An 18,562-nucleotide genomic window follows, 5' to 3' on the forward strand; every position below is an offset into this window, starting at 1 on the left:
TTTGTGATTTCTGAAAATAAAACAAAAAATAATAATAGGAACTGGCAGATTATAATGAGTCTCTTGATTCCTCTTGATTTAACCTTTGCAATTTGGTTACTAATTTTAATTGTAGGGTCGTTATTGAGTGCATAAATAGCTATTTTCAGTGGAGAGTGTAGTGGGAAGCCATACTACCCAGCCCTCTTAAGGAGAGAATGATAGAGGTCATTGCTGTCTTCACACCCAAAAGAAAAAGGTAGAACCGATCCTTTTCCCACCTAGGCAAGTGTGATGAATATCAGCCATTCCTCTGCTGGAATCCATTCACACACCGATGACAGCACTCTTTAAACCCTCAACTGCTGGGCCTCCCCCCTCCAAGGTGCCAAGCCCTTTTTTAGGTTTGGAGTAGTTTGTGCTTAGGGCTCCATACCTTTTTTCCACATATAGTTTCAATTCCAATATGCATCCTTTTTTCAAAATTCCTGGAGATTCTAAAGGTACCTATGTTTTGTGGATTCCCCTGGAGGGACCGAGGCAAAAGGCAAAATAAAGTCACATTCTGTACGAAAAATTGGAAAATAGTGCTCCGTATAAAAGTGTCTGTTTTTTCCTGAAAATGGCATCAACAAACGTTTAGCTGTGCTAAAAGTCACCATCTTTCAAGCATGAAAGAACCCGGCAGAGCAGAATGAAAAAACTATTTTTTACCACAGTTTTGGCATTTATAAAAGAGGTAGCCCATTAGTTCTATTTTATGTTTCACCCCAACCTACTTCCAGTTTGTGGTGAAAACCAGTGTGAAACCCATGGGTGATCCATGGAAGCTTTAGATTTCTGTAACGTAGACAAAAGTCCATATTCAGAAAGGGGTCACATTTGTAGATCCCTCATTGTTTTCCCATAGAAACTAACATTTGAAATAAGGAAATATTGAAAATGAGTGGGAAAAAACATCCATTTGTGAAAATGGTTTCATCTGTAAATTTTTGTCACAATAGCCAATTTACAAAAGCAATATAGCATTGCGTCCACTACACCTTTTTGACTGTGGTGTTATATAGGGTTTGTGGGTTCTCAAAGAATCCAAGGTACCCAAAGCCAATAAATGAGCTGCACCGTAAAATGGTTTTTCATTGTGTACCAAGTATAGACTGATTCATATGGTGAAATATGTAGAGTGAGAAATAGATAGCAGGAAAGTTATATATTTATGAAATGAGCGCAAGATTTGGGGGCATATTATCCAGACAGGCGATAAAATTATTGCCACTTTAGCAGCAGAAAACTGCCGCTAAAACGGCGATAATGGGCTTGATAATATGCTCTATGGAATTCTAATTGAAGACCATTTGTTAGATGTGAAGGACATCTAACATGAGCTTCAATTGGAATTCCATAGAGTATTATCAAGCCCATTATTGCCGTTTTAGCAGCAGTTTTCTGTCGCTAAAGCGGCGATAATTTTATCACCGGTCTTGATAATATGCCCCTTGGAGTTTAGTTTCTAATACATGTCTACTTGTGTGATGGCAAATTTGGGAATCTGCAGGGAGCCACAAAACTCCTTCCACCCAGCAACTACTAATGAACAGTGGTATAATTCTTACGTATATTAGCGCCACACAGGAGAATAACACATGTATTTGTACATAAAACTACTTATTTGGAAGACGGTGCTGTAAGGTGAGGAGAACCACCAACCTCCCCAAAATAGTGGCCAAAGCCAACAAAATATACAAAGAAATCCTCAGCACACGTCATAGGTGTATCAACAATTCGTTAAGTGCACAATGTAAGCACAAATGATACACATGTTATTTCAATTCTTATTTTCTTTTTTTATTCTTTTGGTCTTGCTTCAGACAGCCAACACGTGTTTTGTCGCTTACAAAGGGAAATCGTCCCACGACTTTCTCAAAGCTGCATAACACAAACAAAACACAGGCCAATGTAACACCTTACAAAGTTTTCAGGTGTCAATTATATTATTCTGAAATCTCCACCTGTTAGACGTGGAAAGCAACTCCAAGTAGACATGTATTAGAATGCAGAGGGTGGGCAATGCAGAGCATGAGCCAAAAGAAATGCCCGATACCATGAACAACAAATAGTATCATAAGAACAAAATATCCCAAATACCTAATGCGGTAATGGAAGAAAATAAGAGTGACAAGCAAGTGACATTGAATCTAAGTATCATTCCAAGACCGCTGTTTTACCTCCATTTGAAAAGCCATTATCAAAATATAGTGAGTCACACAAAGCCTATCCCGTGACTGTGACTAGTGAAAGTCAGGCAAACGTCTATAAGGTGCATCCAAGTGGTGACGGAAGAGTGACTACAGTATCCACCTATGTAACCCCAAACCAGAAATTTGTGGAAACTCAATAAATACCTATGTCCTTTTTGATAAAGACCTCTGTAAAGTAAGAACAACCACTAGTTAGCAGACCATAAAAACAGGCTGCTCAATCTCTAGTACTCAACTCCCACACACAATCTGGACACCTACTTCTTTTGTGGTGATATTTCCAACCCACAAAGGGATTCAGTATCTTGTGCGACATCAATAAGGCAGTCCATCCATCTGAGGGATCTTATTTTGTCCCTAAATCTTGAGCTCTAAAAATAGTAATAACGGGGATGTCAAAATGTGTAAAATCCTTACAAAAACAATGTAACCTGTTCTATATGAATAAAAGCATGTGCTCATTCCAAATGCACAATTTCAACCAAAGTGACATCTATCCTCGTGTTTGCCAAGCTTGTTCCGTAAGCCAACATGTCAACCTTCGCTAGAATTATCTGGCAGATCAATCCATACACACTGTAATACATATCACGTTACATTCATTATCTCTTTCGCCAAAATTCACGACCAGAATATCTCTTATGTCTCTGTACAACATAAAACACTGCTTCAAAATGTGTCCTCCGTAATATACTTTCACAGTATCACAGACTCTTCTAACCAATGCATCCCATTATATGCGATTTGCACAATCAAAGTTCATGTAAAGTAGAGCCAAACCACATAAAGGGCCCAAAACACAACAGAGACACATCACATTTTTACACAGAAAATGGGCCCTTTTTGTTGTTTTTGCAATGTGTGTAGCTGTGGATTTTGGGCCCTAGCTCAGGCAGCTCCAAGGCAAATCTAGCAAGCCTGCACATTTTTTAAACCTAAACAAGGTGAGTTCAGGGGTGTGTGACTTGGGTGACTCCTACCAGGTAATTTTACCCAGAATCCTTTGTAAATCTCAAAATTCTATAAAAACTCACATTTTTCACACATTTCTTTGTGGAAATGTCCTGGAATCTGTGGGAAGTCACAAATTTCCTGCCACCCTGAATTCTCAAACATCTCTCGATAAGAACAGTACCCCACTTGTGTGGGTGGGCCAAGAGACTACAACACAAGCGGCCCTAAAGCACTGCATTAATAGATAAGCTATAGGAGTAGCTGCTGTATTCGGTGCCATGCTGTTGTGGTGCCACCCATGCAATCCTACGAACTACTGACATTTTTTAAAACTAAGCAAACACAAGGAGATGGTGGACGGAGCGCTGAAACTTTTCAGACACTCACCCCCAGTCACAGATCTAGGTTGGATCCATCATCGTTCTTTAGCTCACTTTGCAACCCCAGTTCAGACCCAGCCATATGCAAATCAGTCTAGACCCTGTTCCTCATGGGAACAGTCCAGCCCGAACAGCAAAGCCAGGTCTTCCATGGACCAGAAACAATCATCCTAGGACTGGTTTTGGGGTAACACCCCTCATCAGCCAGGCTAGCTTGAATCCAGTGGCAAAGTGAGCAAGGGATCCACGTCTGGGCATACTGCGCCAACTTAGGCCAAAAAAAGCAAACACAAGGCGATGATGGACGGAGCGCTGAAACTTTTCAGACACTCACCTCTAGTCACAGATCTGGGTTGAATCCATCCTCGTTCTTTAGTTCACTTCGCAACCCCAGTTCAGACCCAGCCATATGCAAATCACTCTTGACCCTGTTCCTCATGGGAACAGTCCAGCTCGACCTGCCAAGCCATGTTTTCCCTGGACTGGAAACAAGCAGTTTCTACTAGGCAACCAGTGGAGTTCAGGTTTGATCCGACAGAAACAGATAAAACCAAGGTCAATGGGAGTCACCTGGCAAGTACTCCCGTTGACATTGGTTTGATCCTTTCCAGTAGTGGGTGCTATGCCCAGCTACACAAGTGAGGCAGCGTTGTTATCAGCACAAGTGGTGTAATGCAGGGTGGTAGGAATTTTATGGATGTCTGCGGATTCTGTAAGTTTCCATCACAGAAATGGTAGGAAAATATGTGATTTCAGACAGAGTTTGAGGTTTGAAAGGCAATATGGGAAAGAATACCCCGTGGGATCCATGCAAGGCACACCACCCTGGAATCTCCTGGTTATCTAGTTTTCAAAAATGCCTGTGGTTTGTAGGTTTGATACGGTGGGTGGCCATAGAGAAAGAGTAGAGGGAAAAAATGATACAGCTTTTTACCTAGTGAAGTAGTGGCCCATGGAAGGTAGGTATCCATGCACAGCCTGAAAGGTTTACCTTACGGCAGCTCCACCTCAGTCAATTCCTCAAAATTTCACTTTTGTATGGTACAACATAAAGCAAGTAGGAAAGGGGGCGTGGCATGACCAGGCGCCAAGATGGTGCCTTGATCCTGGAGCTCCGGAGCGGCCACCCTGGAAAAGCTGCCTAGCTCCATCCCACCACTGAGTTCGGCCCCCTTGTGCTCTGCCCCGGATGTCAGAAGTCATGTGACATGATCGGAGAGTAGCGGGTTGGCTGCCATGTGACTCTGTTGTCGGTGGGGGGCCCCGCGCCAGCGACAGCCTGACGAAGCCCTCAGAGCCCCTGCGACGACAGGGGTCGCTGGCAAGCTTGAGCGCAGAGCTGCGCGCGCAGTGTTGCTCCTGTGCAAATTGAGGCCAGGGTCTGGAGGCCTTGCAGCATGGGATTGTGGGCTCAATTTCGGCCACACCTCCATGTGGTGCATCGCGCGCTTGACCCCTACTGACGGCCTAAGCACGTTCATCTTCTGGCTCCCAGCGACGCGTCCCGAAGTGGTGCCAGCACCGGCATACAATTAATTCAATGGCGAACTTTGGAGGAGAAATCTCCATTATGGCCTTTATTCAAGGCTAAATGTAGAATGGGGTCTACAACTACTAACCTACCCTGACACTTCACTGTTCAATACATCCTTCTCATCAGGGGAAATACTGGTGCAGTGATCGGAGTGCTACCACAGACTCTTTATCCTTGCTTGGCCTACTCCTTACATGTATGGGGCACAGTGACGCAGTAGCGTGCTAGACAGCACCTGCATTCTCACCCTCTTGGTCTGCCAGTGAAAAGGCAGTGCCTTCCTCACACCCTAGAGACCTACACTATTGCTCTGTACCTGCAGTGTCTCTACTTGCTGGCGACCGACCATGCCGGGCCAGCGTGATCCACAGGTTGATCGGGCATTTTTTCATGTTCTCCTCTGATCATCATGGGTCGTGGAGACCCCAAACAGCGGCAGCTCCCTTTTGAGATCACCAAAACCCCCAGGCGGCACGACAGTGACAATGCCGTGCGAGGTGACCCCCCCGGGGCCCTACATACTTACCGGACTCTGAACAACCTCCGGTGGAGGGCGCGGCGGCTATAATGGCACAGCTACGTGCCGATTTCAGGGCCATAGACATTGGCTTTGACAGACTGGCAACTTGACTTGACAACATGCACGGCTGCCTGGAACAGCAGGGGGCTCACATTGATGATGCAGAAAAGCACCTCTCTGATGTGGAGGACACGCAGTCGGCCATGACCAAGCGCCTACATCGCATCGAGCGTCTCTTAAAAACTACGGCATCCAAGGCAGAAGAACTCGAAGCAAGATCATGCCGTAGCAAACTCAGTTTCAGCTGTAGTGGCCAAATCCACCAACACAGGCCCCATGGAGAAGTACGCAGAGCGGCTTCTTTTTGAGCTCTTTGGAAGAGAGAGCTTTTCCACCACATTTGTGGTGGAGCGAGCCCACAGGACGCTAGCCCACAGATGGGCCCCCGGGGCCCCTCCACGCCTCATTATAGCGCGACTGCTTAACTATCGCAACTGGGATGTGGTACTGAGCAAAGCCAGAGACATGGAAGATCTTCAGTTCCAGGGGATGTTGCTGTTGTTTTATCCGGACTTCACACCAGTTGTTTAGGAGGCCTGGGGGCGCAAACTTCAAGCCATTAAATGAACTCTGAAAGGGGCAGGCATCCATTACGCCATGTGCTACCAGGTAAGCCTTTGAGTTCAAGTCGATTGTAAAATCCATATTTTTTAAACATCCACAGAGGCTGCTGACTTCTGGAAGCACCACAAGTCAAGCGCGATTACACCCCCTGGGAAATGACTCTTCACTCTTCAACAGTATGTAAAAAGTCCAAACAGTGAACTGTAAAACCTATGCAAATGTCCCCATCATGCTTGCACTCACCTCCATTTTGCAATTGATGGGATGGAATATCCTTCATTTGTGTGGCCTTTCCCTTTCTTGTTTCTCTTTTTGTTTGCAGCTGCATATACTATATGCATGATCGATGTTAATCAAAGCGCACCGCTCTATGCGTTGCCTCTCCCCTAGGAGATCTCCCACTTTGTTGATTGTGGAACATTAGGATTCACCAGATACAGGTTGAGGTGGTTATCCAATGTGGGTGGGGGGGCGGTGGGAGGAGAGTTCTCCTTTTTATGTCTTATGGTTTGTTTGTATTATGCCGGACATCACAGCACATACTGACTGGTTTCTTAGCACCACACACATTGATGTTATTATTTACATGCTATTATGCCCTCTGTAGCTAGACCGGGTGGGTGAGCGGAGGCCTTGGAGTTGCGCTGCATTAGGTGGAAAGTAAGGGGTCTGTCCAATCCCTGCGGAGGGAAACAGGCCTTAGCCTATCTAGCCAGGCACAACATACGTATAGCACTGCTACAAGAAACCCACTACGCTCCGCGCTCTGACAATCGTTTTGCGGCTACCTCGGGCGCCAATAGATTCTTTGCCAGTTACAGTATGGAATCTCGCGGAGTCTGTATCCTGATAGACCAAACATTGCCTTTTACAGTTCACACAGTAATTAAGGACCCTGATGGGAGAAATATGAGGGTGGAGGGAAGCTTGGGAGCGAAGCGGCTGCTGATAATTAATGTCTACGCTCCTAACATAGATGCGACAGGCTTCTTCACTAACATATCTGCACGCATCTCTGGAATTTTCCTATTGACACCATCATATTGGGAGGTGATTTCAACCTCACCTTGCAACCAACTTCTGACACTACAGGCTCAGGCCACGTCACCAAACCCCACTTCACGAAGGAGCTTCTGCCCTTGTTGCGGACACACTTGTTGGCTGATGCCTATCGGCTTCAACACCCTATTGACGCAAGCTTTTCCTTCTACTCAGCACCATATTGTACTTGGTCCTGTATAGACCACTGGTACTTAACTCCGGATCTCTTGAATAATGCACAATCGATAGACGATTTACCCTGCACACTATCCGACCATTCACCGGTGCTGATATCATTGACCTTGCCCAGTATAGTGCGCCATACAGATCTTGCCGTTTTCTGACTGAGGCTCTCCTTTATACTGTCTTCAAAAGTGAAATACGAGAGGCGATCACTGAATATTTCCAGATCAATTCAGGATCGGTGCCTCAGTATGTCACGCTTTGGGAGGCCTTCACAGTATATATTCGCGGCATAGTCATAACTAAACAAGCAGGGGTCCTGCGCACTATTCATCGGGACCTTGATGCCACTGAGAGGGCGCTACAAGATCTTGACGCTCGGGCACTCTCGGGTGACTGACCCCCTCCAATGCATCAGCGAGCAAAACTCTTGGAGAAATTCCAGGAGATCGCATTTCGTGAGACTGTTTATCTGGGAAACTATGCACGTACTCTGGTATATGAGGGTGGGGGAGAGACCGGGATGGACCTTAGCCAGACTACTTAACCCTCGACAACAGGCCACGTACATTACTCAACTGCAATTGAACAACAGCACTCACGTCACTCAAGGTACAGATATTCTCTCTACCTTTTTGTCCTACTACAGATGTCTATACACTGCACGTTCCCCACCACCACTTGACAGTACCCTTTCTTTTTTAGCAGAGATAGCAATGGTGTGGATTGAAGGGGGCCAACAATGATTCCTGGCCTCGTCCATCAGCGTAGATGAGCTATCCCAGGCCATAGATGACCTGGATGTATCCCATGCCCCCAGCACGGATGGCCTTACGGGCATATTTAATAAAACATATAAGACCATACTAGTCCCACACCTCCTGGAGGATTATGTGGAAGCATGTGATTCAGGAATGCTCCCTCCCACTATGCACAAAGCTATAGTATCCCTGCTACTTTAACGCCTGATAGCTTTGCCTCCTATAGGCCCCTATCTCTATTAAATCAGGGATATAAGATTTTGGCTAAAGTGCTCTTGACGCGAATATCACTAATAATTGATCAGATTATCTCTCCAAATTGATCGACATCTGTCAACTTGCAAACAATATTCGCAGTTATTGATCCTAACCTTCCTGCAGCGGTGATTTAGTTTGACGCTGAGAAGGCGTTTGACTCCCTGAAGTGGTCTTTCCTTTATACAACACTTGACAAATTGGGCTTCCTTCGCAACTTCTGCGCTCTTGTCCGCCTCCTCTATACTAACCCTGTGGCATGGCTCCGTGTTGATGGAGAACTCATGGACTAGTCACGGGACACCAGGCAGAGATGTCCACTATTGCAACTTCTGTTCATCATAGCGATGGACCCACTGTTGCGACATCTTATAGAGCGACATCTCCAGCGGGGACTCAGATTCCATCAGGGGCCCCTTTTGGCTTCTCTATATGCAGATGACATTCTTTTATTTACGCATGAGCCTGCTACAAATCTTTCTTCACTAATTCTAGAGGTGGTCCGATTTGAAGGCTTTTCGAGTCTCGTCATTAATTGGACCAAATCTGAGATCTTTCTCTGGATGCTACCCCCTCTTTCATGCTGGACTTCCCCTTGTGGTGGTGCGACGACCCTCCTAGATATCTCAGTATTTTACTACACCGTACAGCATCAGAAGTCATCCACCTCAATTATGGCCCTGCCACAGATCGCCTATCGATACAGATCGATCACTGGGTAACACTCCTACTTTCTATTGCCGGTAGGATAGCCATCTTTACAATGGTCGTTCTGCCTAGCTTTTTCTACTTGTTTTTAAATATTCCCATTCCCCTCACAGCAACATTTTTTGCTACTCTCCGGAGCATTTTGACAAGACTAATTTGGGCCACTATACAGGCCCGGGTGGGATGGCAGACGCTCACAATGCCCTTTGCGCGAGGTGATTTTGGAGTGCCCGATATTTACTTATATTACCTAGTAGCACAGGGACACTATGCCTAATTCTGGTACCACCCAGACACACGGCAATAGTATCTGAAGCCTGAACATTCGCAGGCACCACCCTCTCCCCTTTCCATTATCCTTCCGCTCGGCCTAGCGAGGATACCCATGGAGATCCATACATTGCAAACAACATGCTGGGCTTGGGAAAAGCTCAGTAGAAACCTGAAGGCCGACAGCCCATGGTTACCCCTGGCCACTGAAACTCTGGCGCAGCATGCACTCACCTGATGTCACCTTCAAACCATGGGAGATATGTTTCAATAGGCGTTCAATGGCGGATATATTGGAGGGCCATGGCATATCCATTTTAGATAAGTTTCTAATTCACAGGACGCGAACCTCACTGGTCGCCGCAAAACGTCCCTCGACAGTGGAGCCGCAGGAATTCCTTCCCCTATCTACAATATTTATATCGCCTGACAGTACACACCTAGTATCCTGACTGCATCACCTTTCCCAGACTCTCCGCCCGGAAGTGGGTGGGAGAGCGCAGGTGGCTTGGGAGGGAGATTAGGAACACCTCCTGACAGATAAGATGTGGGCATACTGTTGTGAACAAACCCGCTATATCTCCAGCACTTACAAACACAAACTAATCCACTTTAAATATATACATAGATCTTATGTTACCCCCAAACCTATTGCAAAAATTTACCCGGCTAGGCCTGACAATTGCCAGAGGTATGCAGCCGTGGACGCTGATGTTATTAATTTGGTATGGAATTGCCCTCTTATCCTCACGTTCTGGGAGGTGGTCTTTGAACACCTGGCATTGATGGTTGAATCGGTGCTGACACTCTCCCCGCTGCTTGCGTTGCTGGGATATGTTCGTCCTCTAGGCCCTGGGATTCAGCGCTTTACTGCATTGGCCCTACTGTTAGCCAAGAGACAGATCTCCTTGCATTGGGGTGGGCCTGCACTGCCAACAGCCTGGATGAGAGATCTCATGTACTGTGACAAGACTAGCAATATCTATGCAACGTTGCTGCCCATGGCTTTCTGACCAAAGAACATTTGGCAGCCGCTCCGCTCCTACTTGCTACTCCACACTGAACTTACTGACTGAAAAACTCTCACAGCTAAGATAGATTTTCTGTTAGCTAGCCTGATTTAAAAAATAGACCTTTTTGTACCTCTCCTCGTGCGAACCTGCATTGTTATTTGACTGTTGGTATTACATTTGCCATTGTCGTACCTTTTGCTAAGATCTACCCAACATATTATGTACTGTTTTTATCATGGCAATCATTTTTGGAAATGTAATTAAAACAATTAGAAAAAAGCAAGTAGGAAAACACAGGTCTGGGTGAGATGGGCGCAGGGGACAATAAACACATCTTTCCTGCCTCTTTCCTTTCTTAGACCAGACTCTGCAATGATAACATGATACAGACTTTTAGCTGTTTCAAGATTGCGGTTGGCAAAGTATCGATCCTGTAATTGTGTCATGTCCTCTGAGCATATAAAGTGGAGGCTGCTGCTTCTGTGGCAGTAAGACTTTCAATGAAAGTGATCTGAAAGTCAAGGAAAGATGAGTCTTTCTGTGGTGATTTGACAATAAACAACATACACATTGCAGGTGAGTAAACAACTTCTTATACCAAGTTTGGGTTTTACGACTCACATTGTGTGGCAGAAGAACCTGATCATTCTTATCTACTCTGCTCACGTACTTGCAATCAAGTACACAGGTGAGCTTGTGAACTTTGGCCATCTGACCCCAAACCATGATTGGGGAAAAGTGCTCTCATCATGAACTGTAGTTAGCACATACACATCACGCCTATCAGAGAACTAGACTGCTAGAAGTTCGTTGGAAAGTAACGCAGTGCTGTGGGATTTCTAGAGCTTCTTACAAACAAGCTCCTGCAGGAATATTTTGTGGCAGCAATGACCTGTACCACATGCCACAGTGCCAGCTTTGTACAGCTCACTGACCAGCTCTATTCCTGTATAGAAGTTATCCACATAAAGGTTATAAGCTTTGTGAAGGAGTGGCTGGACAAGCTCCCATACAATCTTTCTTGTATCTCTTAGCGTGGAAGGGCAATCTACAGGGTTTAGATTGGAGTCCTTCCCTGTATACATAGCCAGGAGAGCTTTCACACGGCATGTACAACTTGATGCCATAGCGTGCTCTTTTGCTCACAATGTACTTACTGCCTGAAAAGTAATCACCCTTTGTACAGGAACAAAGACTCACCAATGGCAATATTCTTTCCAGCAGTATAACTCTCAGGAAACCTGGCAGACAAATCTTCCATGAAAGAACAAATTTTGAACTAACTATCATGATCTGGTTGGTCAGGGGCAATGTAGCAGAATTGTCTTTGAAATGCAGCATACACTGCATTAGCAAAAACTGATCTCTTCTTGTGTACAGTGCAAAGATGGGTGTTAGCCAAACTGTGCGAGTAGACCAGTAGGACTGCAAGCTTGGTTTTTGCACTACCCTAATTTTGAGCACAATGCCCAAAAATATCTTCAACATTTCCTCTCCCTCAGAAGCTGTCTCAGCATCTGCTTTCTCAATCTATGAACCTGCCTCATAGATGTCCTCCATAACCCAAATTAGGCCTGGCCAGCAGCCATCCATGAGATGCCATCTCCGCTGACTGGCTAAAACTTTCCTCCTAAAACACTGTCCTAAGTAGAAGGCAAATGTATTGTTCTAAATCAGTGGGTGGATTTATGTGTGTGAGAAGTGTGCAACAGTAAATAAACATAAAATTACTTATCTGGTTTCCTGAATCTGCAGGTTCTCCAAAGACACTAAAAAAAAAAACACAACATTACTTAATCTTGCCACATAGCCAATACCACAGCTTACTTTTGTCATGGCTTATGCTAAAAGTTTATTGTTTGGGGACTTGTTGGGCCATTGCCAGTATTAAAGTAATTTCCCAAAGCTAAAAATGTCCCTTTGATCTCAAGAAGCACACATTCACATAGTAGTCCCTGCAGCTTTGTGGGCAGGCGTGCTTCTTGTGAAAACTCACAATGCTATCACTAGGGTCAATGGAATTATGCGGCAGGAGAGTACCAAAATATGAAACAGGGTTGACTAAATAATGCAGCATGAAACTGCAAATTATGCAGCATAATGCAGCACATTTGTTTGTTTAAAGTATTACTTCATAATTTTATGATTTCTAAACATGGTAATACTGTCTGGGCAAAAGTTTCACCTCATTAGTACCAGTTTATCAACCAAATTAAGAAATAAACAACTGAAAGAGAACTGTTCAACATTGGTGCAGACCCTTCCACTGCATGCAAACAAATGTTGCCACATTGATCCCTTTCCATTAGTACATACTGCATGCTGCATAATCTGCAAATGGTACACTTGTGGCATATGCAGTATACATATTTTTTAGAAATGTGTGTTTTCCCCTGGGGGCACAATCTTGTAGGCAGGGGAAAACACACATTTGAAAAAATATATATATAAGGTCCTCGAAAGGGGTTGATGGTTGTACTGGGGGATGGCCCCCCACCTACATTTATTTACTTTTTTGGGAAATGTGTAGTTCCCATGGGAGCCACGATTGGGCCACAAGGAAATCATATTTCCCCCCAAAAAGTTTGGGGCCCACAGAAGTTCGGCCCATATGCAAGTAAGGCTGACCCCCTGACAATTTCACGTATTGTTTTAGAATTTTTTTTTGATTTTATTCAATTGCTCCCCCAGGGAAAAAACACCTTTTTAAGAAAAAATATATTTTTGCCCAGTGGGGCGCTGGCCAGTAGCCATGAGGGCCGACCCCTTAAAACGTCTCTGGTGACCGCGATCCACAGCCAAAAAAACTATTTCAGAGATGCCTCATTGGAAAGGGGAGACACTCCCTTGGAACCCTGGGAAGCCTTTTAGGCATTTTTCTAAACCATAGTACGTGAGGGCTTTTACCTGCTTCTTCCGCCTCTCTGGTGGGGAATCTGTGACATAAGCACACCATCACAGATTTGTTGGAATATGGTCTTTGGCTGATGCGGGAGCAAAGTCGTGTTTCCCCCGCCCTTTACTTTTAAAAAAAGCAATCCTCCAGTCCAAACACCAGAGGATCAACTTCAGCCCTCCCCTCTGTCGGACAGTAGCCGACAGGTGCACTGGCGAGGGTGTGTGGTCATCGGTCATTGTCCGACAGCAGCACTCACCTCTCCTGTTGTCATTACATGTTATTTATAGGTGTTTTACCGGGTTATGCTCATTGACTAAAGCCAGTATTTCCTTTCTGGTCAGGTGTGTAGAGGTGAACTGGAGTGACTGGAATGAAAACCTCTATGGTCTTAATGAAGATCCTGGCAAAGGAACGGAAAATGAACTGAAGATTTCAAAGGAGGAGAGGCCTCATAGAGGTAAGAAGTAAATGTCGGGTGGAAACATTTGACATATTGACATATTCAGGTTGATGAATGAATATACAAATGTCCGATGGTGGACGATGTATATATATGTATATATATATATATATGTATGTATGAATCATATATATATATGCCGACACCCATCAGAGGGGACATATACGCCACACTACCTTGACCAGAATACACTGGGGGAATGCTGTAAAGCTCATTGGAGCAACAACCTATCAGGAGGCAGCATATCTGAAATAAAGGGTGGGACGGAGGAGCCGGCGCACACACAGTGACGGCCTTTGAAAAAGGAATCTCTCCAAAACGCGTCAGGCCGCTACACATGGTTGGACGAGCCTACAGAGTATTGTCAGTTCCAGAGTGCAACCTGCCAGCTGTGCAAACTAGGAGCTTATATTTCACGCGGCGGGCACTGCCGCGAGGGTGCACCAACGCGAGTATGGAAGCGTGTCGAACTGATGGGGCACTTGACCAACAACTTCGAGGGAACTGATCCTGGAATCAAGACTCGTTCATCCATGAGACCTATTCCGGGCTTTGCATCAGTGACTGCATGTTCGCCGACACCCATCAGAGGGGACATATACTCCACACTACCTTGACCAGAATACACTGGGGGAATGCTGTAACGCTCATTGGAGCAACAACCTATCAGGAGGCAGCATATCTGAAATAAAGGGTGGGACGGAGGAGCCGGCGCACACACAGTGACGGCCTTTGAAAAAGGAATCTCTCCGAAACGCGTCAGGCAGCTACACATGGTTGGACGAGCCTACAGAGTATTGTCAGTTCCAGAGTGCACCCTGCCAGCTGTGCAAACTAGGAGCTTATATAAATATATATATATATATATATATATATATATATATATATATATATATATATACATATATATATATATAAATAGATAGATAGATAGATAGACAGATAGATAGACAGATAGATAGATAGATAGATAGATAGATAGATAGATAGATAGATAGATAGATAGATAGATAGATAGATAGATAGATAGATAGATAGATAGATAGATAGATAGATAGATAGATAGATAGATAGATAGATAGATAGATAGATAGATAGATAGATAGATAGATAGATAGATAGATAGATAGATAGATAGATATGTGTATATATATATATCAATGAAAAAACCATAGGTTTCACACATGTTATAGTTAGCTGTACATTTCACTCGTAAAAAACCAATGAAATTCCACGTTATAGTTAGTGCAGGCAACTATAACTCACGCGACCGCAATCCTCTGCTGATGATGTCAGATATTACATCACTGATGACATATGTGTCTTTATGAAAAATAAATATTTGTAATATATGTATAGCTAAAGATTCAGTATTAGGATCAACAGAGGATTGCGGTCGCGTGAGTTATAGTTGCCTGCACTAACTATAACGTGGAATTCCATTGGTTTTTTACGAGTGAAATGTACAGCTAACTATAACATGTGTGAAACCTATGGTTTTTTCATTGAATTTGCAAGGTTTTTTAAATGCTAATTCCTAACTATAACATGTGTGAAACCTATGGTTTTTTCAGTGAATTTGTACGGTTTTTTAAATGCTAAGTTATGTATTTATTTTTAATTTTTGCGCGCACGGTGCGCTTCGCTGTGGGCACTTGGTGCGCTTCGCGCACCGAGCACCCACGTTGCGCATTTCGTACCATGCACGCCTCGCCATTTTTTTCAAAATATCAATTGTTTTTTTCTCCCTTGGGGGTCCTTAGATTTATATATTAAATGTGATTGTTAATTTTTGGGTTTTTTTACCGTACGCGTACGGTAAGCTTACCGTACGCGCACCCCGCGATTTTTTAAAAAAATTAATACATTTATTTTTCTTACTTTTTGGTCCTTCGTGAACCCCCTGACGAACGCTAGGGGGTCTGCAACTCTGTTCGTTGCCCCCTTTTCATGTTATCAACCTTTTTTTTTCATTGCGACAGACAGAAAATGGTGGCCGATACTTCCTGGTTTCGACCGATTCGAATGTTTACTTTGATCTAACAACCAATCAGAATCGCGCTCGCGCACGGCACCGTACGCGTACAGTAAGCTTACCGTAAGCGCACGGTAAGCGCACGGAGCGCGCTTACAGATATATATATTGATTTAAATGCTATTTTCTCAGGACCTACTGAACAGATTTACACCAGACCTACAAAAGGCACTTCCTTGACCTGAGGACTACCTCTCTGCCAAATTTCAAGTAATTCTGTTCAGCCGTTCGGGCTGTAGCTGTGTCTAAAGGTCCTATGGAAAAATGCATGGGGAAAACGCGTTTTGGGACCCCCTTTTTTCTCAGCCCCCGCTTGACGAATCCCCCCGAGACTTTCAGGGTAGGAGCGGAGCGTAGCGCCCCATTAGTTTTGAAAATTTCGCGAGCATTCGTCGACCGGCGCCAAAGTTATTCCAAATAGAATGTTGCGGATTTCCTATGGAAACAGGGTCCTAACTATAACTACCTACTGGCGACCGCCAGTAGGTAATATATGTACATATACGTATATACATACATATATCTATATATATATATATATATATATATATTCACTGAAAAAACCATAGGTTTCACACATGTTACAGCTGGACATTTTACTGATAAAAAACCAATGAAATTCCCCCGTTATAGTTACTGCAGGCAACTATAACTCACGCGACCGCAATCCTCTGCTGATGCTAATACTGTATTTAGACACTTATTTGCCCATGTCTTCTTCCATTAAATTTTAGCTTTACATATATTACAAATATTTTTTTTTCATAAAGACACATATGTCATCAGCAGAAGATTGCGGTCGCGTGAGTTATAGTTGCCTGCAGTAACTATAACGGGGGAATTTCATTGGTTTTTTATCAGTAAAATGTCCAGCTAACTATAACATGTGTGAAACCTATGGTTTTTTCAGTGAATTTGCAAGGTTTTTTAAATGCTAAGTTACTTTACGCCATTCGTGGCGTGCGCGCCCAGTTAACGCAGTTCGTTCCGTGCGCGCGCGGTGCGCTTCGCGCACCGTGCGCGCATGGGGGACATATTTTGCGCATCTTTGTGAAATGTATTCTTTGTTAACTTCTTAGATGTTATATGGGGGAGAATGTGGATAATTTTTTCTTTTTTTACAATTTTTTACCGTACGCGTACGGTAAGCGTAATCGGCGATTTTCCGAAAAAAAAAAAAAATTTGTTTTTGGGCTTGGGGGTGGTTTGGGGACCCCTGTATCAATGCTGGGTGGTTAGGATCTCATGAAACTGCCTCTTTACACATTTTTGGGGTTTGTTTTTGCTGCCCAACTCAGGAAGCGAGAGAGAAAATGGCGGCCGCCGCTTCCTGGTTTCGACCGATTCGAATGTTTACTAAGATGTAAGAGCCAATCAGAATCGCGCTCGCGCACGCCACCGTACGCGTACGGTAAGCTTACGGTAAGCGCACGGTAAGCGCACCGTAAGCTGCCACAGATATATATATTGATTTAAAGGCTATTTTCTCAGAATCTACTGAACAGATTTACACCAAACCTACAAAAGGCACTTCCTTGACCTGGGGACTACCTCTCTGCCAAATTTCATTAAATTCTGTTCAGCCGTTCCGGCTGTAGCCCTGTCTAAAGGTCCTACGGAAAAATGCATGGGAAAAACGCGTTTTGGGACCCCCTTTTATCTCAGCCCCCGCTTGACGAATCCCCCCGAGACTTTCAGGGTAGGAGCGGAGCGTAGCGCCCCACCTATTTTGAAAAATTCGCGAGGATTCGTCGACCGGCGCCAAAGTTATTCAAAATAGAATGTTGCGGATTTCCTATGGAAACGTGGTCCTAACTATAACTACCTACTGGCGACCGCCAGTAGGTAATATATATATACACAAAGTAAATCCGCTGCTCTCCAAACATTGCTGTGGCTTTTCGACTCAGTCTTGTTCACAGTGAGGGTTCTTATTTTTATAAAAGGTTAGTCAATTTATGTTTGTACACAAGAACAGGCATTCTGGGAAATGCTGTTCAGTCCACATGTGACCATGCACACTAGTGACTAATGCACAAAGGCTAGATGGTGGATGATTGAATTATGGCTGGATGAATAATTGATGGTTAAATGCTGTATAGACATGTGCATGAACACACTAATGGAGGGTGGATGGATGGCAGTATGAACAAATAGATTGATAGATGGCAGTTTTTTTCAATCTGCCTCACCCCAGGATACAAGTCAGCTAATGTATATGAGAATAGAAGTAATCCAAGCACCTCATCTCTAACTAAGGGCCTGAAGTAAAGTTTGACTGGTAGGCGGAACTCCTCTCCCAAGACAGATGACAATCATGTATATATATATATATATATATATATATATATAGAGCGAGAGAGAGAGATAGATAGATAGATAGATCTATATATATAGATATATATATATACATATATGCATGTAATGTAATGTATAAATATTTATATAGCGCAGAAGACTGTGACCCTACGGGTATCCAGGCGCTCAGACCAAATGAGGTGTTTTAATACTGAGGGGGGCAAAATCGGGGACATCATGCTACTGGAAAGAGCCAGGTCTTGAGGCTCCTTCTGAATTCCATCAACGACTGCGTCTGTCTGAGTTCAGGTGGAAGCTCGTTCCAGCTTCAGGCTCCAACCACACTAAAGGCCCTCCCCCCCAATCTTGCCCGTTTGAACCTGGGCTGGG

The 18,562-nt window shown here is 44.2% G+C and overlaps 1 protein-coding gene across 1 annotated transcript in view; it reads left to right on the plus strand.

The window, feature by feature from the left end:
• Positions 1-18,562, plus strand: part of LOC146858394 (transient receptor potential cation channel subfamily V member 1-like) — a 536,776-nt gene that overhangs the window by 459,120 nt on the left and 59,094 nt on the right. The window contains 1 exon segment of the mRNA XM_085649314.1: positions 13,721-13,836. Within this exon segment, the coding sequence (XP_085505440.1) occupies positions 13,721-13,836 (116 nt within the window).

The sequence above is a fragment of the Triturus cristatus genome, chromosome 3_2 (assembly GCF_964204655.1).
Source record: "Triturus cristatus chromosome 3_2, aTriCri1.1, whole genome shotgun sequence".
Classification (NCBI taxonomy): Eukaryota; Metazoa; Chordata; class Amphibia; order Caudata; family Salamandridae; genus Triturus; species Triturus cristatus.